A 27,818-nucleotide genomic window follows, 5' to 3' on the forward strand; every position below is an offset into this window, starting at 1 on the left:
CGAGCGACATGACAGTAGTGAAAGGAACCAAGGCTTTTTTCATTTTTCTTTACAGAAACCACAAAGGTTAATCCTAAGTGAATATTTGCTATGTTTAATTTTTATTCTTTTCATTTTACATTTTTTGAATTCACTTCCATTTTTGAGGAGGAAGATGTAGGAAGTTGCCAAATAATTTAGCATAAATTGCCTGTAAAGGCATATTTTTCTTCACTGATGCCATATTCTATTTTTCTGCTCCCTGATCAATCTGCTTACTACACGTAAATGTCATGCTTTCTCATTATAAGTGACCCATTTAGACAGAATGCAGCTTTGAATTGTTTATGGTCTTAACTTGATCTAGAAGCACAGTATACAGTCATGAGAGCATTAAAAGAGAATATATGTGCTCCATGTGTATACACACTTCTTTTTATAGATAGATTAGTGTCTGATTACAGCAGTTTCTTCAGTTTAATTTTATTATTTATAAATGAAAGATAGAATAGGAAAGTACAAGACAGGTCAGTTTTTCTGTTTTGGTTTGGTTTGGTTTTTTTTTTTTTCCTGAAGGTAAAATCAATACTTTTACTGTATGGATCAAATTGTTTAGGGTAGTTTACACTTAGAAATTGAAGACATGCTTTTAAAAATTTCTGAAATGCATTCTTTTGCTTCTTAAAACATGTAAATTGAACTGTTTGACTGAGGAATCAAAATACGTCATTGTTACCAAATGATATTGCCTGAAGAAACAGTGTGAAATTCAAAATCCTTAAATTCTTGATAGAGAGAGGTGAAAAAAAAAAAACCAGAGAAAAAAGTGAATAGTTTTGTATATTGAGAGAATTTGTTATTGATAAACTGTGTCCTCATTGTTCATATGATAAGCAGTTGAATGACCAATTGCCACTCAAAATGGTGTGATTAATAGTGTGATTACAACAGCTAACACTACTTACCCCCCACCCCCATTTAAAATGCCATGTGTTCAGCCTTTTTTCCCTTTAGTGGTACCCAGCTGTCATCACAGAAAGTGGCACAAGAATATTAAGAGCTCAGAAATCTAAATATATTTTTCCTTATTTTTGTGAGAGGGGATGCTGCTTAGTTTCTGTGATCATACCTGTTAACATGTCATTTCAAGATATCATGTTCCCTTGTTGGGTTATGACAACTTTTAGAATGTATTTAGAGTTTCAAGAAATTTTGCTATTCAGGAGGCAAATTAAAAAATATTTTCAGTTTTGAATTTTTGGAGGTGCTTGATTGCATGATAGGGAAGTGTAGGTATGATTATGAAATCGTGGCTCTCCTTAAGTTTTGCACTTTGCACTTGAAAAATATTGACCAGTACTAGTATGACAGGATAGTTCTCTTTCATAGTTTCTGGGGTTTTTTTTGCTTTCATTTAGTGTAGTCTATCTACTGTGTGTTTAATTGGTATCCACAAGATAGTTCCAGGTCATCCAGACCAATTTTGCTAATTGTAGTGTTTCAGAAACAGTAATGGTAATATATATACTCTATTTTTTATCCTCCTGCCATCTCAAATGAAAATGTTTCTTCCTTTTACTTTTCTGATTTATACAAAATCAATGGGAGTATAAATTGTCACCTCTTATCAGCTCCTGTGCTTTTCACAGCAGATGCTTTGAACCTCCCACTGAACAGCATTACGTCTTGCTAGCAGCCATGATGGAAGTGAATAACTTCGTATTGATGCATTTCATAAATACAATCAAGATAGCTCTAGAAGATTTGAAGGTCTTTTTATTTTTGAGAATTTTATGAAATAAGATATTATTAAGTTCAAACATAATTCTTAACACAGTGGTTCCAAATAATGACCTTCTGCCAATCTCTCAACATTCTAACGTTTAATACTTATGATTTCTTTATGTCTGTGTCTTGGAAAATATAAGCAGGGAAATACATTCAATTTTTTTTTTCTCTGAAAGCAATGAATTACTAGAAACTCACTTCAAAGTAAGGGACATCTTCTCCCCTTCCCATTTTCTTTCTACTGGCCGTAGAAAGTGTGCTTTTGTACTGGCATCACTACCCTAAATATGGCAAAATGAGATAAGGCTGTTGTCCCCCAGTTTCCATGTGTAAAGCTGTAAACATTGAAGCCAAGAATAATTTCTATTCATACATTTGCTGTTTTAAAGTACTGGAAATCTTGTTGTGCCTCCTCCACCCTCTTTTTTTCCCCTTGATATCACATTTCCTTTGCTAGGAAGTCAGTACAGGCTGGGGAGGAGGTTTCAAAGGTATTTGGTATGCTATCCCCAGCTGTCCAAGAACTGAAGGTGTGTAGGAAGTCTGCCTCAAATGCTAAGTAAATTGATGCTATAATATCTTCTAAAAAGGCAAAAAGTCATAACATCTCAGAAATATCAACTTGTCTGCAATTTCTGTTGCACTGATGTTATGCTACATCCTAGACCTATAACATAATAAGACATTTGATTTCAAATTTGCTGTCTGGAAAACCCAGGATAACTAAACTGAGTTTATTTTTCAAAAAATATCAGGTCCACTAAGAAGCAGAAATTTCACTGATGTCTGTATTGATGCATGCTAATTTTGAAAACCTCATGCATAAATTGCATGTGGCAGTGGTAGGTCTCAGCTGCCAGTGTTTGAAAGACAATGATGTCAAACTGATAGCTTTGTGATGTGGAAAGAGGTATATGTCCAGCTCCTGCATTTCAGGTCTTCCCTCTGTGACAGCACTAAGATTGCAATGGTGCCCCCAGCCCCAGTTATTCATCCCAATAAAGAACTTTTCAGAGGGCAAGCACTGTAATTCTTTGCACTGTAAGGAACTTGATGCAGGGCAGTGATAGATTATTCTCACCACAATCTGTTTCAGAAAAGAAATGTTCTGGAGCACATTGAATCATACTTACACCATTTGCACTAAATGGAAGATGAATTTGCCTTTTTTAATGATTCATCCATAATTTCATTTTGCAATTTGAATTCCTACATAAAATAAACTCTTGGGAATGAATGGAGCATCATTTGTTTGTACAGAGGCAAACATGAGGAAGAAACTAATTTTACTTAAGGTCTCTTGGGAGTAGTATTCCTAATACAGTTAAGGTTTCACCAGTAGGATAGCAAAAAAAAAAAATTGTATTATTGTGACTAGAAATGACTGAATGCCAGAAAATAATGTTTGACTTGCATTAGCAATATAAGTAGATCTGCAGCCTATTATCAGAGCTTTTTCATTTGTTGTCACAGCATACCAGTAAAGGAGAGCTTTAAGCAGAGTTTTGGAAGAAAATAATAATAAGACTAGGGTGCTATCAGTAAAATGTACACACAGCCTCTGATTCTTCAGCCATGAGAGAGTAAATTGTTTCCTCTTCAGTACTTTTTGGAAAATGGCAGACTGACTTAGTAGGATAGTACAGAGTAGATGAAAATTATGTGTTTTATTTCATATTAAGAAATACCAACATCCAACCAGTCCAAACACTGCTGGCATCCTTTCTAAGCTAGTCTTCTTACTTACCTCTAAGAGAGAAGAATTTTCCTTCTCTTTTGACTGTTGTTGCAAAGTTGGTTAAAATAAGAGTGAGGAAATCCCAGTATTTTGCACTTTAATTTTGTTTGATGGCAATACTTGCAAATAAAGCAGAGGAGTTATTTTTGGTTCTTTAGTGTAAGTACTACACTGAGTGAGAGGCATGCTTGTGTCTTCAGTTAAATCCCTTTTATGTTAGTATTCGAAAGTAACTTGGAAATAGTTTTTAAATTTGACCTTATGAGTAGGAAGTAGCAGATATTTGCTGGCTGATATTCTTCATACCAAATCTGTATTTGTAATGCTTGATTCTTAAAGAAAAATATGGTGGGCAGAGGTCAATCTCTATTTACTTTGGGAATATCTTTTCAATTTAGTAGGCTTAGTCCCCAAGCTTGTGTCCAGAGTGGATTTTTGCAAGTTGCTTCAAGTAGAATGGTTTTAATCTCCATCATGTTCATTGCTTCCTGCTCTTAAAGGTGTGTGTTTGTTGTAATTAGAGCATGACATAGAATACTCACTTAACAGTTACAAAGTCACTAACTAAGTAAATAAATTTATTTTGTAGTCAACACTAAATATGGAAATAAATTTTAGCATCTGACAAACTATCTGACTGTATTTCCTGCTTAATACTTCATAGTAGTTAATCAATATGCTTTATTACAAAAATACAGTAACAGTCAATGTGAATTTGAAGTTAATTGTTCTAAGACTATAAGAATTATGCTCCTTTATGTAGTAACTACAGGCTACCTTACTTAATATTCTTACATAAGGAGCACTGAATTGTAGAGCTGTAATTTGAATACATTATTATTCAATACATTAGACTTTTATTCATAGATAATGATGTAAATAAATTTAGTCTTGCTTGCTTATTTAATCTTTAACATTGAAATGTCTCTGTTAATAGTAGAAAACTTTGTATTTCTTAAAGGCTTAACATTATACAAGTCATAGGCATGAAAATCCAGCATTAATAGGACTTAATTATAATTTTATATGCACTCTTTCAGGGTAAAAAAACATTCCAACTGCCCTGAGGCAGATGGAATCCTCAATTCAATGTGTGAAAATTTAAGTCTTCATGGTTATTTTGACACATGGATGTCAATTTCATAAATAAGCTATATTAAAAAGATTTTTCACAGGAGATGTAAATGCTTGGGAAAAAAAGTGTTGAATGTATTTTAAATTATCAATTTACACTAATTAATGAAAATATACTGTATCAAAATTGCAATATAAATTTATAAAAAGTTTTTTTGACATTTTGTGAAAGTAAAGGCTCACCTTTGGGGTAAAAGGGCTACTCTGGGTTTTCAGTTACTCTAAAAAAATAAGAAATTAGGAAGGACAATGCAATACTGTAAATATAGCAAAATTTAATTTGCTTCAGCTGAGTGCTTAGGTTCCTTATGGAGAAGGATTGAGAGATTGTTATGCCTAAAATCCAAATTGTTTTCATTTTAGATTGTGACTGTGCATTCATTTCTGATAAGTACCTTAAAAAATTTGGCAATGTGATTTTGTAACCTGCTATAAGTGGCCTGCCACTGCACTACAATTCAGCATGGAAGAATGGAGGAAATGCTACTGGCATCACATAATGATGATGTTTCTTTCCTGATAAAATAGTTTTTACCTATTAATTATTCCCATATACATAGGCAGGAGTATGTTCTTTCCTCCTAGTAGTTTTATATGGAGGACTGAGTAGAAAATGATAAAAAACCCCATGTTTTTGGGCTGTTCTGCTTCAGATTGTAGACACTGTGAATGATTTTATAAAACCTGTGAAGAATATAGGCAGCTGATAGCCGTTAAAAAGCAGAATGCAAAAAAGGCAAAGGTGAATATTGATCTCATATGAAATATTTTGTCAGTTAACATTCTCTTTGGCAATTCTATTTCAGAAGAATTTTCAGACAATTCAAGTGACTAAAATGCAAAATTCCTGCTAATGTCTTATCACGTGGCCGATTTCTGAGTCAGGAAGCAAGTCCCACATTGATGTGTTGTCACAAACACATTTGTGGGGGGTTAGAGAGGCTTCAGTTCCACTCTGCAAGAAATGAGGAGTCAGTCTTTTCATTTTCTCATCTGCAGAAGGATCAAACTCAGAGTATCAAAACTGAGAGGGTCAAAGATATACACCAAGTAGGAATTAACAAAACTGGGAACTTGTGTTTGTGTGATTTAGGGCCTTATGAAAGAACAACACTGACACAAAAAAATGGCTTACATATTCTCTTAGCTTGCCCATGGTAACTCTTATGCTTCAATGCATTAGTCTCAAGAAGGCTAATTTTTATCTTTTCTTTTTTGTCCCCTCTATAATTTTCATCTCCTTCTTACTAGTTCTCATGTAGGAGTCCATTACTCCTTCCAAAATTTATACTTCAGTCATCTGGAATAACATTTTTTCCAAATAACAGTTGCTGAAATACAACTAGTAAATGCAGGCATCACTCTTCTTTTTACACTTAGAATGCCCCTGACATTAGCACTTGAACAGTTTCTGACGACTTTTTATTTGGTTCACATGGTGAAAATTTAATTTTCTTTCCCCAACAGTGATAACAATACAATTATACAGCAAAGGATTATCACAGTAAGTTTAGATTCAATTTTTAAAAAGTTCAGTCTTTTTAATAGTGGCATGAGGGGAACAGTGCATTTGCTGAGGTTCTAGTATAAAACTAGACCAACAAAAATGCATTTGCTGGACTTTTGGTATATGAGATTTGCAGAATGGTACTACTGCCTGAATTTAAAAAAACCTAAAGGCAAAAATATTTTTGCCCTCACTTCTTAGTATCTTCCTATTTGTACCATAAGACTGCACTTTTCTTTAAAGGAAAAAAAAAAGCACTTTTTGATTGTTGTCCTGCTTTTCATTTTTTTTTATGTGGAAGCACTTTCTTTACTTTCTTTTTAATGCCTGGAAGACATGGAAATTAAATTCTGGAACATTTTAAAATTTCTTCTGGGAACATGTAATAGAAGATGACAAGTGCTGCATGTTCATTAATTAAGTCATAGCTGGTCACATCCTACTTCTCAGGTTGCAGAAGAATTATTTTATACAGGCAAAATTGGACATTAAGGAGGAATTTGAAGGAAGAGAGTTTAGTAGCATAGCTAAGTGATTAGGCAGGAACTGCTCTGCACTAAGGCACAATAAGAAAAAAGTAGAGATGATTGATGATTGTGCTGATAGAGGTTCGAGAGAGGCAATATGATGCAAAGAAGAAAGGAATAAGCAGTAGAATTTGAAATACCTTTGCAGGGCTTCAGAAGTCTAAAATTGATATGGAAATAGGGGAATCATAGGATCTTTTTTGTCGAAACAAACCTCTGAGGTCCTCAGGACCAACCATAAACTTAGCACTGCCAAGTCCACCACTAAACTATGGTGGAAGACAATATTAGAGTTGAAAGAGTTTTACATAAGAAATCAAGAGAAGCATAAATTTGAATTATCTTTTTTAATGTAATGAACATCTAATTTAAGCACAGATTCCCCCCGAAGTAAAACAGCAGCTATATTCATGGCTACTAAAAATACCATAAATTACTATGGTAATACTCTACCTGTGGGCAGCCTCTATTTGGGACTATAGGTGAGGGAAGAGGGAGAACATGTTTGGTTTTATCTTAAAGTGACAAGAGATAGGAAGGATTCTGTTAGTTGGAAATGGAAAGTATATCACTTCACGTTCGTGGAAAAGAGTTATCACAATTGACCTGTTGGCCTAGTTTCTCTGGTGAAGGAAAATGGTATTGCACGCCCTTGTTTAACAAGGTGATGTAGCCAGTGTGGGAGGCTCCACAGTGTAGTGACACCCTCTGCTAGTGGTGAATCAGCTTAGCTTTCTTTATGTAGTTCATCAAAGACTCCCACCACCTGCTTTCCCACCAAATCATCTCTTACTCTATTAAGATACATGCAATAGTAAGCACCTGGCATAACTTTGAATCAATTTAGAAATCATTTAGAAAGAAACCATGGGAAGAGCTTGGGGTATATCTTTGCAGTTCTCAAGTGAGGATGCTTGACCATAGCTAAGAATTTAGGTTTTCATATTTTTATGCAGGAGTAGATCCTGAGGTTCTGATGTCATGGTTTTGATTGGTACTGAAGGGTGACATGAGGAAGCCAATCCAAATTAAGTATTTATCCCTATGCTTGGATGGCACAAAGCTCTGACTCCTGTCTCTCCAGAAGAAAGCTAATATGTACTCCCTGTTGTTTTCTACTTCTATCTGCCATATTTTTTGCTCCCAGCCTCTTTTACCATTTTATGACTCATCTCACACCAAACAACCTTCAAAAGATTTTCAGCTCTGAGACAGGGAAAGTTACTGTCAGTACCGTGAATGCCTCGGGAGCGTTTGTGAGTTATCTAAGTAACAGTGAAGTCATTCAGTTGAGGATTGCTTTTTCCTTGTTAGTGAATGGTGATAGACAAGGTAAAATTACCTTAATCTGTCCAGTAAATTAATCCTTGTCTATTGCCACTTAAATACTATGATGTGTCTTAGTTCATATGTACTGAATGATATATATTCAGAAACTCCTTGCTTTTTGCTGGTCTGCTTGTTCTGTGACCTCCGTGATGAAAATTTATTCCCAGCTACTTTTTTTTTTTTCTGTGTAATTTATCTACCATATTCATGACACAACTTGGAGTTGGGATATGTTCTTTGTGATGCTTGCATTTGATTTGCTCTTTTTCCAATAGATGAGGTGGGGAATGACTGAGATGAATGTGCTGCTGTGACTTGGACCAGACAAATGCTTCTGTGCCCTACCTGAGTACAGAGTTAAACAGGCCAGGCAGCTGCAGTAGGAGAGGATGAAGTAGCTGCTATTGGGTGCACTGAGCACAAATACAGCCTCTCTGGCTGCTGGATTGGTCCATTGTGAAAAACCTTAACTGAGCAGATGTCCGTGAAATGATTTTTATTTTTATTGATAATGATGGTAATAGTAAAACCAAATAATATTTTGAAATCTGCATATGGTATGAAAGAGCTTATAAACTCTAAAAAGATAGTGTTTTTCTAAAACATAATAACCAATAAGGAACATGCACTTGAACTTATGGGGGTAATGGCTTAGTAAGTCATTGTAAATAGTAACTGAATATGCATAACTGAGGATCAAAGTAAATGTCTGAAATTGCCTTGAGAAAGGGACTATTGACTACTAGCCACTGTGTTGGTCATGAAGGTATTCAATTAAATTATTGAGCGTTATATAATTGATTTTTAAACTGAGTATCTTTAGTGTGCAATGGGTCCTGCTTAAAATGGTTTGCCTTTGTTCATGACTTGTTGATAAACCAGTTCTGTAAAGAAAATGAATTTACATTTCTAGCTGATTGACACAAATACAGTGATTTACTTTATTGTGAATTAGTCTGAGTATATTAGATATATAAAATCTTTTTTTTTTTATTTGTTGTGGTGTTTCAGTATAGCAGCACAATTATCTTCAAAGAATTACTCAGCCTTCTAATTTTTTTACTGGCACACTGACCACTGCTTCTGACCAACATACACTTTTGACATTATAAATAAATATAACCATGATTTCCCCTACCTTTCCTCTTAGTAGCAGATTGCAGTTCCTTGGAGACACCTGCAGGTTCTCATGGTAGTCAGGCACCTTATTGCCATGTTACTTAACCCGATGGCTGAACTAGATTAAAATGAAAAGTTCTCCAGGTGTCCATAATCAGCTTGACATCTACTCCTCTGAGTCACAAAACATGTCTACTATGTAGTCTTGACTCATATTTGCTACATAATGTTTTACTTTTGCTGGAAAATTCATAGTTCTGATAGAGCATTAAGGAACCCTCTCATTCATACTGCCTACCAGTGCTTCAGAAAAGACTAAGATTTGCTTGGAAGTGCATATATGGCCCTTGATTACTTCAAAAATTATGGACATCAGTAATTTGAAAATCTGAAAGCTCAAGTTTCAGAAACCAAAGCTCTGATCTTTCAAAGACTTAAATATACATCTTTGATGTCATGTACTGTGAGTAATCCCATTGGTTTTATACCAGTATAAACAAAAAGAAGCCCATGAACATCTAAGATTAAGACTTAACAATGCCATGGAGTAATTTGCATGTTGCTGTCAGGCTTTTTGGCAGGTTATCTGTGAGAAGACATGATGATGCAATTTAAAAGGGTTTGGGAGGAGACTGGAAGGAAGGTGAATGCAGTTTGTTTATCAGCTGAGGGGTTTTTGCTTTTTTTTTTTTTTGTTTGTATCACAAGGCATTACAGTGATTAATATGCTTTGGGTTTCCTGTCTGCAGTTTCTAAAAAATATTATTCTTCTTAGATGCTTTATTTAAAAGGTTTTTTGTTTGTAGGTTTTCTTTAGAATTAGTGGAATTTGGATTTACTCCCAGGCAGGGTATACTGGACCTTCTAGTGGTATTGAGCAATTTTGCTAGTGTGTCCTGTTCACATACTTAAGCCTAGATGATCATCAAATTTGCTGTGCAGATGGAATTTTTCCCAAGGCAGGCTACTACTGACCTTCTTTTTACCTTTTTTTTTTTTTTTTTTTCAGCAACATGGTCATGGTTTGCTTTCTAAGATTTTCTGGGAGCTTGTTTTCATTAAATTCTTGCTTCTAGTGCAAGACTAACATTGGTGTTTTCCTTCTTACTGTCCTCTTGTAAGAAACTATAGATGATCTTTGAAAGTAGGTCTGGACCAGCATGTTGGTTATTTGCCTGTATTTTTGGGCTAGACTGGAGAAGATTTAATAAATCCTTCTGAACTGACCATCTATTACAAGGTTTCCTTTATTAGAAGGTTCTGGACTCTGACAATGTCTAGTCTGAGCACTATGAATTTTTTTTCTGAGTTTTTACCATATGAACTGTGCTGTTAACACTTTTAAAGGGAAAAATGTACTATTTTTAGCTACATGTAGAATTCGTGTATCTTCTATTTTTGTGATACCGCTTTGTTAATATAGATAAAATTAATAAAAAGGATGCTCATAACTGTGACTATCCTAAGAATTCAGTAAAACGTGTATGCTTCAACCACACCCATGACATGTGGCACAAAGGCCAGAAAATGGAAATTAATTTCAGCTGTTCAACAGCATATGGAGGCTACTATTTCTTAAAGATGTTATCTTTCAATCTCTCCAAATTATTCTAGATTTATGAACATTGTTCCCTAGTGAACACACTGGAGTAATTATAACCTAGTGGTGGGTAGGTCTTTTAGGTCAGCTGTGTTTATGCTTGTGGTTCAGACAAAATATTTTTCTCCCCCCTCTCCATCTGGTACATTCATCAAATATTTAAGACACAGGGGAACCTGTTAAGGACATTTGGGGTCTTTCATCTTCTTTATGGCTGTGTTTATTTAATGGGGACTTTTGCTGTTAATATTTTTTCTTTTTGATCTGTTACATGTCTATACCATCTGTATTGTCTGTACTTCCAGCAGATATCCTTCCTTTATTATGTCATATCCTCTTCTAGATGAATATATTTACTTTATTACATAATTATTGACAGTATGAACTTTTAAAACCCAGTTTGGACACCTCTGAACTGGATCTAGTGATTGTAATATGTGGATTTCAAGTCTTAAAAAAACCTCTAGCTGGCTGTGGGTGTGTTTTTTGAATATTATACACAACCAAAAAGCTGAAATAGACTTTCCTGATAGAAGAGTAGCTATGTCCCTGCCTGGGGAGTTACCTTCTAATACACAGTTATTCCTGCTTGTCTGTCTTGATTTATTCCTCATACTGCTTTATTTGTATTATTAACTTTTAATGTAGACTCAACTAGATGTGATGCAGCTGCTGCAGTTGCTGTTTTGCCATATCCTCTGGGATATATTGTTTCTTCTTTGTGATACTTTTTTTTTTTGACTTCATACTAACTCTGTACCTCAAGATGGAAATATGGACTGTCTCCTACTAGAGGTATGAAAGTACTGCCACTCCAGAATCCCTGATCTGTAATCAATCCTCTAATCTAATACCCTGATAAGATGATAGACTCAATGTTTCCACAGAAAGTGGTTTTATTTTACTAGGCTTTTTGTGGTCCTTCAGGGACAATGAATTACACAATGGCCCAGATGTAACAAGCAATATGTAGCAGTCATTAAACTAAATTATTGCACTCACCCTCACTGTCCTTAATCTGTTAACATTTTTGGGTTTTTTTTTCCATAACCATCTTAGTGTGATAAATTGTATAATTTAAAAGCTTTCCTACCGAAGTGTGATTAAGAATAATTTGACTAGGAGTAGAAGTGGGTAGTAATGATGTAGAATTTTTTCAGGTAAGCATGGTCATAGATTCTATAATAAATTAAACTAGTAAGTACTAAAATATAGAATACATGCATAGAGTGAATATAATGAAACAAATTTCTTCTTTGCAAGTAGGAAAACATGTTAGAAACTTCCACAGCAATTTATTCACCATTGCTAGAATATGAAAAACTTAGTGTTTTTCATTTCAGTGATGTTATGTAAAAAGGTTACTTGCATTTGCTTCGTGAAGTTGATTTGACTCTTTATTTTTATTCTTTGTCCATTATGAACTCATTTTATGAAATTGTTTGTTTCACATTTGTTAAGAAGAATTAGGAAAACACCTCTTTTCTAAGTGTCTTTATCATATTGGGGTAGAATAGCAGTTGCTCTGTCAGTGTCACAGTGTTTATTTTAATCTCTGAATTAATTTTCTTGGTTGCTAGGCAATTCTACTTCATAGATTTAATGGAAATGACTAATTCAGTGTGCTCTCATTTCATAATAGGCAATCATTTGCATTAAAACTGAAACTAGGTTTCTCTGTGACATAATGTTTGACAAATACTCGTATCAGTATACAATTTTATTACTTTAGTGAACAAAATATTCAAATTTCTGTTATCCAGTCCTGTATTTCTTACAATTCAGCAAAGCCATTGTAAATATAAAGTATTCAAAAGAAGGAGATTTGGGCTTTTATATATATGTAGAGGGCAAACCTCTGCCCTAAGGTCTGACATTTTGGAAATTTTTAAGGTATCTTATGGAGATAGTTCTGTAGTATGTATTTGGAGCTGGTATCATTTAAATCCTTTTACATCCTCAATGGCAGTGGTGTAATTAATAAGTGCTCTGTATCTCAATTACTCGGCCTACAGATGTATTCAGCAAATATTGCTTATTAGCATTACATGAATGTTCAAAAATAGATATGAATATTCAAAGTAATAATAGCCATGTCATTAAAGTAAACCTCTTAGCAGTGGGTCATTCTGGAGGTTTTTCATACTGAAAAACCATTCCTGAGGAAAATGACTTTAAACCTTAGAATGTTATTTTCTGCTATTTCTATACCATTCCTATGCAAGGACAAATATGTAGGAAAAAGAGCTTTAAATGAAGCTTCTTAGGTTCCTCTGTATCAGGGTAGTGCAGAAGTGCAGACCTCTTTCATTTTGTTGCTACCAGCTATGCTTTCATTTATTCTCAGCTATCATCTACTGAAATACTGCCTTTTAGCTTGTTATCTTCATTTCACTCCTGTTTCCATGTTGGGGAGCTGCACAGCTTAAACATGAATGGATTCTACCCTCCTGTAGCAGAATAAAGGATTCTGTGGGCCAGACTGCCAGTGGTGCCCCCTAGTACTCTCTGTGCTTCTGACGCCGGTTCAAGGTTTATCAGTTCAACTTCTTTAGTCCAGAACATCATTCTGCATGCTTATTTGCTCTTTATTTTCCTTCTCTCCAGTTTATCATACATTTGTATTCATGACAGTGGCCACCTTTTTGTACAGTTAGTGTGCTGAAGACCACAACTGATTTGGTTTATCTGTATAGTTGTTTGTGGCCAACAAGACACTAAATTCTAAGTCCAGTTCACACAGACATAGTATTTTATCAAGACAGAGAAGGCTGGAAATGCCGTATATTTTAATGATTCTGTATTTAGTACACAGTCTTGCAGTACCTATTACTACAAAAAAACCCTAGAAAAGTCTTCCAATTGCTATCTTTCAACTTTAATTATCACCTAATGGTGGTAAAGTAAGCAACAATACCATGCTATTTTTGAACTTTCTAATTGGATTTGAGAGAAAGCAAATTTCAAAAATCTCACAATTAAAAATGTATTTTACGATTTTTTTTTGAAAGGACATAGGAGGAGAAAAAATAGATCGCTCAACTGTATTCCTCACAGAAAAAAAAAAAAATTTGTTCAGTTTTTTGTTATATTTGAGCTAATAGGATGGGTAGTTAGCCAGAATACTTGCAAATGTAATGGTAATGGACGCTGAAAGCAGAAAGTTGGCTGATATGTATTCAATACATACTTGTGAGACTGTCTCACTTTTTGTAAATGAGAGGTGGAGCATGCAGCCAAAATGAATAAGATTATATTTATGTGAGTGTACTCTCCCAACTCATCTTAATCTAGTTTAACATTTAAAGAAAGCAGTACTGAGATGATAGTTTTCTGTTTGTGGAAGTGGGTTATGAAACTCCTGCAACAGAAGCATGAAAATGTTAATGTGAGTGAAAGCAAACCTCTAGGGAAAATGAAATAAATTTCTTAATGAACATACTCCATGTCCCTGGCTCCATGAGGCAGAACACTTACTTGGATAAACTGGTTGTCAAAACAATCTCTTTAGTGTACTAACTTTACAAAATACTAACAACTGCCTTTCAACAAGTGGGATAATGGGAAAATAACCCAAAAATCAAATCAAAGACCTCCAGGTAGTTTCAGCAGTGTGTATCTTCAGTAGGTACAAGCATGAATTCTCTTTGTATGGGGATATCAGAAAAAGGTTCTTCACCCAGAGGGTGGTGGGGTACTGGAACAGGCAACCCAGGGAAGTGGTCACAGCACAAAGTTTGATGCAGTTCAAAAAGCTTTTGGGCAATGCTCTCTGGTACATGGTGTGACTCCTGGGGACAGAAGTTGGACTTTGATGGTCCTTGGGGGTCCCTTCCAACTCTCGATATTCTATGATTTTATGTTTCTTGGCAAGACTACACAATTACAAAAAGAAAATATGTCATAGAAATAATTTCCATTGTGCTTGGTAATTCTGAGGAATTAACTTGTTATGAAATAGTGAAAGTATTAGAAGCTATGTTATTGGATTAAAAAGTAAACTCTCCTTTCAGGCACTAATTCATAAGTTACTTCTTTGGAGATAATGTTTTGTGAAATTACTGGGACATCATCTAAGATTCTAGATTGAGATATGAAATATCTGAAACATCTTATTTGTATCATTTACATTTTTCAGTTAGACTATCTCACTGTAACACACTGTGTCTTGATTTCCCATTTGTGAAAAGCAATATAGGACGTACATAAACTTTTATTTCTTCCACCCATTCTATGACTTGCTTATCACTTTAATAGGTGGTAGTCTTTACAATTATACAATGAAATCTCAGTTGAGTCCTCTAGATATTAAAGCAAGATGACGTATGCTAGGGAATACTTACTAATTTTTAAATATATAAATAAATTGCAGGCATTCAATTTTCTTTGCTATTAAGGGTGAAATGCAGTGTAATTGAAAATTCTTTCCCATCCCACCTTAATTCCAAATCAAACTTTTTATTTAAATGAGCAAAACTAAAGGAGTTGCATTCATTATACATATGGCATATGTGTTGTTAAAATGAAGAGTGACAGACCTTTGATTTTTTAGCAGTGACATACTCTAAGGCAGAGTGCTGTGATATACATATGGTGGATGTCTGTACAGCATGCCAAAGGAAGGAACAGTTCAGAAAGTTGTTAACTTCATTTCCTTCATAAAACCTGCATTTCTTAGTGATTATAATATGTGAAGTGGAAAGTTCAGAATGGATATGTCTCTACTAGTCATTAGTACCTTTTAAAGCTCATTTTACAGAAGTTGTATCAAACAGAGACAAATAAGTCTGTGTGCTTTATTTTTTTTTTTTTAATATGCATTTTCTTCTGATGAATGGCTATTTTTCTTTAGGAAGGTGACTGCAACATTTTCAGCTACTGAAATGATGACAAAATTTGTTCTATCTTTGGCAGCAAAACTTACAGACTTTGTTTTATGAGCACATGATGTTGTATAAACCCAAATATGAAGAAAATTTCAGGCTGAAAAATAACAGGCCTAACTCTTACCAGAAATATACTCAAAATACTGTTTCTTAAATGTGTCTTCTTTATTTGAATATATTTGGTATACAGCCCATGCAAAGAGTCTCTGAGCATCTTTCCTGCATGGTACATGCGATGTGGTACCATCATGTCACATCCAGTCTCTCCCCAAAACTGTAATCACCAACATCTAATTTGTCTTAGTGGGAAGAATGCACTGTGGTGAGCTCTACACTGTTATAGCAAGATTCATGTCTGCTATTCAAGCTATGTTGTTTAAATGTTGTTTATAACCCCTTCTTTAAGATTGGTGCCTGTTAACAAGATGTACAATTAGATTCATTGTAGAAATAACCTGTCTTCTGCACCCCTTGCTTTGTAGCAAGTCCTCTTTAACAGCAGCTCCAAAAATAATGCAATATGAACAAAATCTAAGCAGTTTCATTACAAAAGCAAATTTACTGTCTTCAATGAAAAAATCATCCTTAAAATTACATTTATTATATATTTCATCAATAGGGTATGGATTATATGGAGGCTCTGACAGTGCTAGTGACACTTTCAGCATGCATGGACCTGTTTTCTTTTACATGCTTGCAAAGAATTTGAAAGGTTGGTTGGTTTTATTTTCTTTCTTTTAAATTTTTTCCTGTGATAAATAGGAGTATTCCTCAGCCTTTGGTATTTAGCCTTAATGTCAAAGCATATGATGGACCTAGTGTTTGCCACTAATGCGTTGAATAACATTGAAGAGCAGTTCTGCCCTCAGACAACAAATGTTGCATTTAGAATGACTGAAAGCAAAGTCAAACTATTTTAGGCTTCCCTAGATAAAAAAGTAGGCAGGAAGGGTTTATTGCAATTTAAACAGATGAAGTGCAGAATATAAAGTTTTCTGAAGTATAGACTGTCTAATATGCGGGTTAGGAAAAAGTGGATGGAATTTTATCTTCAACATCCAGTCAGAAATTGTAGTAGTACAGTTAGCTTGCTAGAGAGGATTAATGATAATACTAGTTCAGTCCACTTCCAGTCTTTTTTTTTTTCAAACAAGAAGTATTCAAAAGAAAGATTTGCATTAAATTTTTAAAAATTTGATACTAACCTAGAAAAAGACTCTTTTCTTCCTAATTTTATCTAATCTTATGGCAATTTCTTGAGGAGTTTGAAGGTTTATTTTTTAAATTTCTATTAGTAAGTGTAATGCTTTCTTTGTATTGTGACAAGCTGTTGTATTTTAACTCCAGCCAGCAGCCAAGCCCCATACAGCTGCTCACTCACTCCCCCACCAGTGGGATCAAGGAAAGTAAAAGCCGGAGAACTCATGGATTGAGATGAAGACAATTTAATAAGGAAAGCAAAAGCTATACACACAAGGAAAACAAACCAAGAAATTAATTCATTATTTCCCATGGGCAGGCAGGTGTTCAGCCATCTCCAGGAGAGCAAGGCCCCATTGGAAAGACAAACACCCTAATTCCAAACGTCTGTCCCTCCCTCTTTCTTTTCCCTACTTTATATACTGAGCATGATGTCCCATGGTCTGGAATATCCCTGTGGTCTGTTGGGGTCACCTGTACTGGCTGTATCCCCTTCCAGCCTCCCATTCATTCCCCCCTTGTTCCCCACAGTGGCAGTATGAAAAGCAGAAATAACCTTGGCTCTGTGCAACCCCTGCTCAGTGATAACAAAAGCATCTCCACATCATCCACCCTGTCTTCAGCACAAATCCAAAACACAACCCATGCCATCTGAAAAAAATTAGCTCTGCCCCAGTCAAAACCAGAATAAATATATAGAAAACTTTTTGCCCATAAGTAAACACTGCTATTTCTGGGGGAGAGATATGCTGGTGGAAAAGGCAGTGAATTTATAGTGGTTTGGTTTAGTCGTGGAACAGTGCTTTTCTGAGTCCCAATTAGAGACAGGTGGAGATGCTTAGAAAATGAATGTAATTTGGGTCTGCAATCTGGGTCTTACAGTAGACTGTACTAGCTATGCAATAACTATTTTTTAACTATAACTATGCTGTAGTTATTAGAAGAGCAGAGTACGTAACATTTTGACAAATGGTTTGGTTTTGTCAGTTCTGTAGAACAAATTCCTGTAAGTGATGATGAACAGACACTCAAAAATATATTTCGAGGAAAAAAAATGCATTTTGTAAAATATTTGCCTTTTCTGAGTAGCAAGCATTGGGCCATTGTTTAGAGGCATGAAGTAAAACACCCATTAAGTTTCCTGTGTTATCAGCAGGAGTAGAGCACAGTTGTATGTTGGTATTCCTTCCCATGAGAAACTAGGAAAGAGGAAATGGAAAGTGATTGCACCTTTTTCATGCTGCACTGTTCAGCAAAGCCAGGTAGATCTGAAAGTGAACTAGATTGGAAGAAATGAGTGATTGCCAATATTCATTAACACTGGAGAACGAAAGAACAACAAAAGACTGAAGAGGACTTTTGGCATGAGGGAATTTTGAACAGCTATGCAGTATATAAGGTGTCTGTTGCCTGAAGATGTGTGGCGCGTCTGCTTAGATTTTTAAAAATTTCCAAGGACTAAGTAATAATGATTCATTGAAAATATCAGTCTTAATGTCATTTAAAAAAATGAGATATTGAAAATGTGAAGGGGATGCATTCTGAAAGCTCCAGAACCAAAATAAAAAAAGTAAAAGAATAGAAGACCTGTTAAAAAAAAACCACAAATAAACAAAACCTACACACAAAGGCAAAAAAACAAAAAGCCCCCAAACTTGTTTTAAGTGTCACATGGAGGCCTGATCCTGATTTTCAAGCCAGGCCTCATTTACAGTTGATGACAACTAATGTAGTACTATATAGTTAACTGTTTTAGGATAGTAAGGCTAGCTGTCCTTTAGCAGTTCCTTTCATTTGAGTAAAGGATTTCCTGGCTCCTAAAGCAGACAATAACAGGGCTATTCCAGATGTGCAATTAGAGTCTCTGTATCTAGGGGTGTAGTAAAATGCAGTAGGGTGGGGAGAGACTTAGTGTGTAGTGTTAGGTCATTACTCAGAGAAGATCTGCCCTTGCAGGAGCTGGATAGTAGAGTACATCTGATGGGCCACAAGCAGGACTGTATAGTCTTACATGGAATGAGAGGGTGTATAGCTGCTGGAATTGCCAATGGCCGGAAAATTAGGCAACTATGCAGGTTGTAAGGGTTTAATGTACAGAGGGAGTGGTTAGGACAGGAGGGTCTCCATCTTTTATTCTGTGTTTAAGGAATGTGGTATCATACGTACATAATATTTTACTTCTCCTATGTGCTATTGAAGCAAGAAACTGAGAGAAATAAAAACAAAATCACTTTTCAGCTAGGAGTTTCTGTAGCAGTTATGTTGGATCTGTGCAAAGCTGTCAGGGGCAGCGCTGGCACTGAGACTTTAGCCAGAGAGGAAGCTTCAAGGACTGTAACAATTACCCCAGGCAACAGAAGAAAATAGGCAGAAAATGCTACGCCTGCTCCTAGATGCAGAATTCTCATAAACTCTTAGCCCTATATCACAGAATCACAGAATAAGCTGAGTTGGAAGGGACCCTCAAGGATCCATCAAGTCCAACTCATCACCCTGCACAAGACAGCCCCAAGAGTCACACCATGTGCCTGAGAGCATTGACCAAATGTTTCTTGAATTCTGTCAGGCTGGGTGCTGTGACCACTTCCCTGGGGAGCCTGTTCCAGTGCCCAGCTAGAGATGCTGTGCCTGACACACCCCAGGACATGGTTGGCCCTCCTGGGCGCCAGGGCACAATATGTCAGATTCAACTTGACATCAACCAAGACCCCTCAGTTTCTTTCTACAGCACTGCTTTCCAGTGTCTCGTTCCCCAGTCCATACTGTATATACAGGGCTGTCTCATCCCAGGTGCAGAATCTGGCACTTTCCCTTGTTGAACTTCATGTGGTTGGTGATTATACAGCCTTCTACTCTACCAAAGCCTCTTTGCAGGGCTTCCCTGCCTTCAAGGGAGCCAACAGCTCCTCCCAGTTTTCCATCATCTGTGAACTTGCTTAGTATCCTTTCTAGTCCTGCACCCAAGTAATTTAGTCATTTAGGAGGATGTTGAAGAGCACAAGGCAGAGGATGGACCCCTGCAGAACCCCACTTTTGACAGGTCCCCAGTCTGATGTCATCTCATTCACTGTAACCCTTTGTGCCGGATCACCAATCACAAGATGTCCTTATAAAGCTGTGTGATGGTCTTTTTGTCCAGAAGGGTCCTGAGAGACAGCACCAGCCTTACTGAAATGCAAAAAGATCACATGAGCTGGCTTCCCTTCATCAATTAGTGGGTTACTTTGTCATAAAAGGAAATGAAGTTTGATAAGCAGGACTTTCCTCTCATGTAGCCATGCTGGCTGTGACTGAGGACTGTTTTGTCTTTCAGGTGTTTTTCAGTACCTCCCAGAATAATCTCTCCATAACTTTACCAGGCACTGAACTGAGACAGGCCTGTAGTGGAGTTCTCTTTCTCTCCCTTCTTGGAAACTGGGACAAGGTTTGCCAGTTTCCAGTCAGCTGGGACCTCTCTAATTCCCAAGATTCCCATGACTTCTTAAAATCATCCACAGAGGTTTTGTGAAGACATCAGCCAGCTCTGCCAGGATTCTGGAATGAATCCCATCAGACTCCTTAGATTTGCAGGGATCCAGCTGGCGAAGCAGATCCTGCATCATTTCAGGGTCAGCTGGGAGCTGATCATTCTCACAGCCATGGTTCTTTAGCTATCTGCACCGCAGTTGCAGTGCTGCATAGGATGTGCACATTAATTTTGATTTAAAAATTATATAAAAACATTGCTTTGCTTTGAGCAGCAGCTTTAGCATAGTCCACTTCTAAGGCTGTTCTTTGGTGACTGCCAAAAGCAAAAAGGTAATTTCCTCTTGCCAAAATCTCAATGCAACCTGTGCAATGAATGTTCCTCTAGTACAAAAGATTGAATTCTCTCATTTGTGCTGCCCTCGGTCCTTGGCTTTGGGAAATGCATTTTGCAGTGGTTTCTCATGGAGATGGGGGGCACTGGACTGAGATCTGCTGGGAGTTTTCCCTAAGCTGCTAACTAGGAGGAATAGCCAGACTTGAGGAAGGGAGGACTGCCTAACAACATACAGTAGAGTATGATTTTTCCCTTCCAAATGTGGTTCGAAAAGTGGAGAGAAAGCTGAAGTAATACTTTCTCCCAATTTGGCATTGAAAGCATTTGGAAAGCTTTACTTCCAGAGAGGCAAGAATGTTGAAATCATTTTCTCACAATGACCCTCATTTAAGGGTGTGCGGAGGAGAAAGCTAGGTACCTTTTAGTCACTGCCAGATGCAAAGCAAATTACTTGGTGTGGGGAGCAAAGGGGAACTGAAAGGTTCATGTGTCCTGCAATCAAGAACAGCAGACTGGGCTGTAAGAGTTCTTAGAGTTTCCAGGAACTGGAATTTGGTAAACCAGCAGATATTCCCTCTTCACAAGGCCGCCATAGGGTTTCCATAAGATGCAGTCAGTTCAGGATGATTCTTCCTATGTCCTGTTTGGAAGAGATACAGAAGAATCTGTGCTATGGCCCAGCAGACCTGGGCTGTATTCCTGACAGCATTTGTTGTACAGACACAGCAAATCTCTGAGTGTATGTGTGTGTATCACAAATTTCATGGGGCAAGTCTGAAGGAAGTTTTAGGAATGCTCCAAAGGGCACACTTCTGAGAGTATGCCTATCCCACTGCCATTTTCAAGCCCCTCCTGTAAATGCTAAAAGAAATTTTAAAGTTGTTCAAAGAAAAGCTTGCAAGATTTCCCACTCCCAAGAGAAAATTAATATGTTTTCCTTTAACTTCACTCTTTGGAACAGTGGGAAGTATTTTGGCTGTAACTTTAGAGATTGTAGCCTGGAGGGACATCATGCATAGCCAAATGCATCCTTAATAATTGATTTTGGAAAATTAGTAAATAAAAACAGCGTTTTACATTGGAAAACATTGGCATAATAATGCAAGTTCCTTACATATGAGAGAAGAAGAGTGTAAGGAAGAGGGGAAAGGAGTGGAATGAGAAAATCAACACAGCTGTGTATCTCTATTACTGGTAGCTAGTATCTGTGAAGAATAAGAGCTTATGGATTTCATTAAATATGTACTGTTTAAAGAATTTAACTTATGTGGTTTTATAATATTCTGATATTTTAAGCAGCAAATGCAGACATGAATTCAAGTGTGTATGGAATAAGACAAGATTATAAGCAAAGATAACCCTCCTGGGGCATAGAAAAGAGAGCCCCTGTGTTCCTTTTAAATGGTATAGTAGCATGGGTCTGGGGAGCCTTTTAAAGAGAGATTTGGAATTTAATTTTGTAAAAATAAACAAAGTTGGAAGAACCCAGAGGAAGGACTGAGTGGTCAGTAGTGTGGAATATAAAGAATGTGCATAGAAAGGTGGCTGGAAGTAAAAGGGTGGTGTGTGGTTCACCATATCTCTAAACTAGCTAAACTATTAGACAATACTGCAGACATATTATATATAACTTAGAATTGCAATTTTTACCAATCACTGATGCTCAATTTTCTAGAATAAAGTTTTCACCTATAAGTATGTCTAGTATCAGTAATCTTATGCAGGCACAAGGAACATTTGCATCCCCCACACCTCCTGAAAATAATTTTTTTAAAAATGTCATACAGAAACTGTGGCACTCTGCAAGCCACAAAGGTTTGGAAATATCTGTTGCAGGATGTGAAGCAATACCCACTCTTAGGTGTTAATTAGAAAGGTGTTTCTGCCGGAGGTAGGTGATGGAGAAACAATCCAAACCAAGAATTTCGACAATATCTAATTGCTGCAATATGGGTTTCCATAGACAGGCAACTAATAGAAATATACAAAATATTACGAGTAAACATATAAATAAGCAGTCATTGGATTAAAAAATAGCTTTTTGTACAGATACTGCAGAAGGCTGCAGCTATTTTTTGCTCACTGCATGGTTCCTCAGATAATTCCATTTGGTAACTGGTGACACATGTGCTTAAAAGGAATTGCTGACTTTCATTTAAAATGACAGTGCAATATTGCTAAGAAACTGAAGAATGTAGGTAAACATATATTAAACATACATTTTTGCATTTGGTAATATGCTATTATGTATATTTAGTTCTCTTGGTAGTTACCACCCTATTTAAGCAAATTATTTATGTTTGAATAATCTGTTTGCAGATAATGAAAAGAACAGAGGGAAACTGGGAAATGAAGGAAGGGGGAAGATTTTGAGCATGCCTGCAATAATATATTTGTAAATGGACAGAACTGAATGGGAGAAACCTCTAGGTAGACTGTACATAGTTAATTTTTAAATATAAATCCATGATCTAAGTGTCGTGCAGAAATCACTGTGGGGGTTTTTGTAACGATATGCTCCTACGATAGCCATCTGTACAAATATATTCTAAATTAACCATTGCATTATTATAGCTTGAAAGAAGGTTTTCAGGTCTTAATTCTTCTGAGCTCTAGTCAAGAATGCAATATGCAAAAGCTATTTCATTCCCATTACTCTTATTGCAATATTGACTTAGTTTTGTGAACCTAGTGAAATAACAAATAACGTACAGATTATCATGGTAGAAATTTCTCCCTTAAAGCAGTGAATACATGGGAGGATTAAAACATATTACAGTTAACTCTGTTATAGTGTTCTAGCTTTTCAAACTGATAAAGATTTTTTCCCAGACATCTTTGTAGTTCAGTCCCTGGGATTTAATCTCTGTAATGTGTTACACTTACTATTGTCCCAGTGAATTTGTTGACAGACAGTAAGTGGGTCACTGCATTGAAATGCCCAATGTAAGCCTCGAGTTCTCCCTTTGTGTTGGCAAGGCAACGGCAGTGGTCCAGGAATCATGCGCAGAGCAGGCTCCCAGCCTGCTGCTCCCACGGGGTCTTGCTGGAGGGCAGGGGGGAGAAATCCCTTGGATGCTGAAACAGGCAGCGGGTTCTTCCCCCCTTTTGTAATGTGTCTATTAGAGTGGTGGTGGGAGGGACAGAAATGCAAACTTACAAATAAAAGGAAGCATCAGCGCACAGCAATCGACTCTATGTTATTGCTTAGTTCTAAAGGCTTTGGATATTATTTTAGTTTGGTGGTATTGAATATATTATACGTCAGTCAGACCTAGTTGTTCTAATGTGTAACACATGAAAGGTAAATATTTCATCAGTGCTTTAGATCTTGCTATGGTTTGCCATTCTCTCCTCCCCTCTTCCACAGCTCTCTATAGAAAAGCAACTGACAAAGTGCTTTTTTCCATGAATCTATGAAACACAATTTCATGTGTTGTAATCCTTATGTATGCTAACATTAAAAAAAAAAAATCAGTGATAATTAAATTCATAACAGTTTTTGAAAAGTAGTCTGAACACAGAGAAAACTTAAATTTGGGCATCCACAAATTCATAGTAATTGTTGATCTAATTAACTGATTTCTACAGTTGACACTGACCACTAGTATGCTACCACTAAAACTGGAAGAAAAGGGATGTGAAAGGAAAAGGAAGGAATTTTGTAATTGCAGAGAGATTAAAATCTTTCCCACTGACCATGTCACAACATCAGTGAAAGTTCTGCATGTAGAGGAAACAACTTTGTTACTGACAATACCATGGACTATGTGTTCATTTGCTTCAGTGGAGCAGCTGATGAATGGAAGAGGTGTGGACTTTGGAACAAACATCTATTTTTGTAAAATAAAAGAGTTGTACAGAGCTGAGGGCATGTAATTTGGCATGTACAAACCTTTATTTCTCAAAAACTTTATTAAGGTAGGAATTCCCAAGAGTAGTTTTCTCCAGAAAGCAGCTATAGAAGTGGGAACAGCTATCTCTGCTTTGCCATATGCTAACATAGGGAGCCAAGCTTCCCTGCATCTTTCACAGAGGCTTCAGCTAATCAAAAAATCCCTAAGAATGCCAGAGTTATAATGCTGCACATCTGGACCTGAAATACCATGTACCTTTTGTCACCTTCACAACTCATATGCTTCTCATCCTTGGCTGATCAGTAGAAATTACTTCTTCTGCAGAGTAAACTCACATTGCATGGTAAATATTTCATACCTCAGGTTTTGGGCATGCAGGTGTTTCATAGGTACCAGAAAAAATACGTTTTGGAAACTGTCTTAATACAGAAACAAAAAGTCAAAGTACTTGGGAATCTCAGAAAGGGTTTTGAAAGTATTTCTAAGTAAGTGCTCTAATAAAAAATGACACACTGGATAAATGAGAAATAGGTAGACTCCAACTCAAAATAGCCAAAAATAGAAGTTTAGTTGAATTAGTTATAAAAGTTATTCAAGTTTAAAACTGAGGCTAAACACTGAGTGATGATCTGGTGCAATGCCTTCTAATGTTCTCTAAAGATTTTAAGCAAAAGGGAAAAAAATATGGAGCTAACAAGCCTTAGTTCTCCCAATGTCCTTTGTAGCTTATCTTTTTCTTTTCTCCTTTTCTCTCAAACCGTCATGGTCTGACTTAATTATTTCCCTGCATAGTTTAACTGAACTACAGTTTGAATAGAAGAATTAAAAAAGTTAATTGATCATTATACTACCACTAATAAAAAAAAAGGGAGGACAGTAGGTTTTGAATTTTTAAAAAAATGTTATTGCAGTTTCTGAAGTAGTTAACTGTTTTAACCTTTCACCTTTATTGTCTAATTATTATGTAGGCAATTGAAGGTCTGTTTTTAATAAGAAGGTAAAGTAAAACCAACAGTACACAATCATTTTTAAGGGCATACATCTAGTAGCAAGTCTATATTTTGTTCTTGGAAAAAAGAGCAGAGAAAATCTTCCTTTTCATTCATTTTCAGTTCAGGTTTTGAGCAACTCCATGGCTTTTGAAAGCATTCATTGTTCCTTGATAAATTGGAAATAATGTTGTGCAAAAAGATTTTTAGAACTACTTTTATAAAAGAATTGTCTCTTCTTTCCTTTAGGAAGTTTCCAGTTTCTTGTAGTCTATTTCTTTAATACTTTCCTGCTGTTTGTTTCTCTTATGAATAAAAATAGCTAGACCTACTGCTGTTCAATTTGACCCAAGTAGTCCTGTGATTCTAACTCTGTTCTGCTCTTACAGAAATTGATAAAACTGCACAGAACCCATTGATATATAGTCGGATCTTAAATTATTTGCCTCTGCAGGGCTTTAAATCTCTTCAAGTTCACGAATAAATACTTCATATTTCATTGGAACATGTTAAAGAATGTGAGAGACAGAGTTACAAAAAAAAGCCAGGGACAGTAAATAAAATGGCCACGACTCCAGTCACTGGCACAGGGAACTCAGATTTCTAGAGGCTGTACTTAAGGAGTTTATTTTCAAGTGGGTTCACAAGACAGTGGAGGACATATGGCGCAGTCTTAAATCTCACAGCTTTCTCTGATTTATTTCCCATTTGTAGCACTGTTTTTTTCAATGTGTTCCATATTTTCCAAAATGAACTTTGGATAGTCAAAGGACATGAGAATTATGTTTTGTTCACCTTCAGTGATGCTTTTTTCTCCTTTAGACTGTGTATATGGAGACAGCCAGTACCTGTAGTGAAGTATATCTTAAACACTCACTGGATCTTTTTTAACAGATGGACTACAGTGAGAGTGCAGGAAGCTGGTGCCAACTTCCAGACATCTAAGTGTGTTAGGGATGAGGATATCTTTAAGACGTTAAGGAAAAATAACTTCCCCCCCACACCAAAAATGCCAAGATCCCCCAAATTAAATAACCCTAAAATCCTATCACTTTGCTTTTCAAAAAGTGATTTACCGCATGGCTAAAATGGTATATAATTTTCAAAAATGAGCTGAAATGCATTTTCATTTTGAAACTATTTTGATTAAATATTTCACTTGCAATTCAAGATGAAGGTGCTCCTTTTTCTTGGCCTGGCTGTCATGACTTTTGAGTAGTCTGCTAGAAGTGAAACATAAAACATATGTGAATTAGTGTACAGAGATGTGAAGATCCTTTTACTGGGCTTCAAGTAGGTGGTACTTCGTCTAATATTTTTTCCAGTTATATTTGTTTGATTGGTGGCTTTGAAAGTGATAGATATGACTTTAAATTAATTCTTAGGGACACAGAACATAGCCTAATGGATTGAATCATCACGGAGAAAATTTACAATTTTCTGCATTTTAAGATCTTGCAGAGTTAATGGAATGGCACTAAAGCATCTCTCTTCATGTTTCTTATTTGCAGAATATGAAATGTTAATGTAACATATGCTGCTGTTCTCTTTTATTTTAAAGTTTTTTGGGGATTCCAAGGTCTCTTCCTTCCCCTTCATTTCTGTTCAGTAGTGGGATCGAAGAAAAGCTGTAGTCAATAAACATGAATGGAGTGGAATGGAATGGCACGGAACGGAACAGAATGGAATGGAATAGCAACTCTTATTGTGATATTTTTCTGTAGCAGAAATGCTGGGACCTGAGCATAACTTCGTCAGAGTTCATATGCAGAACAAAATACATGTGCCTTTATTTCAACATGTATGCAACCTGAATGCACAGATACATTAGCTGTACATTTTGGCATTTACTGCCACAAAATATTCATCAATACTTGTCAAGGGTTTGCATCAAGTGTCTACATCATGAACTTCCAAAGAGACTGGTCTTCAAGTGTATCCGTGCTTTAAAATGAAGAAAAATGCTCTACTCTTTGCAAAAGAAATTGTGGGAATAAAAACTATCTAATAACAACAAGAAGATCTAAAATCTTATCATGGTGTTTGGTTTTGTGGTTTTTTTTTTGGTGGGCTTTCATTTTTCTCCCTTCCTCCTCCTCCAAAGTTTCTTAGGCACTTATCCCCAGAGAACCTCCCACAACTCAGTTTGGATTGGAATGGATTGGATTGGATTGGCAGGGAGGCTTCCTGAGGCAGTAGTTTCACGTAGGCTGTGATGGACAGTAGCACTATATTTTCAGGTTCCCAGCCTGAATCTCTTGTAGTTGTCTGTAGAAAATGAGTGGAAGACTTAGGACTTATCCAAAAGGGAGTTAGAGTTTAGGTATATGCATTTAATTCTTATCCTCACTAAACCTCATGAC

The 27,818-nt window shown here is 36.2% G+C and overlaps 1 protein-coding gene across 1 annotated transcript in view; it reads left to right on the forward strand.

The window, feature by feature from the left end:
- Window positions 1–267: 267 nt before the first annotated feature.
- The window catches only part of GPM6A (glycoprotein M6A), a 112,532-nt gene continuing 84,981 nt past the window's right edge, over window positions 268–27,818 (forward strand). The window contains exon 1 of the mRNA XM_062493610.1: window positions 268–329. Coding sequence (XP_062349594.1) covers window positions 268–329 — 62 coding nt within the window. The remainder of the gene's footprint in view (window positions 330–27,818) is intronic.

Source organism: Cinclus cinclus, chromosome 5 (assembly GCF_963662255.1).
Source record: "Cinclus cinclus chromosome 5, bCinCin1.1, whole genome shotgun sequence".
Taxonomy (NCBI): domain Eukaryota; kingdom Metazoa; phylum Chordata; class Aves; order Passeriformes; family Cinclidae; genus Cinclus; species Cinclus cinclus.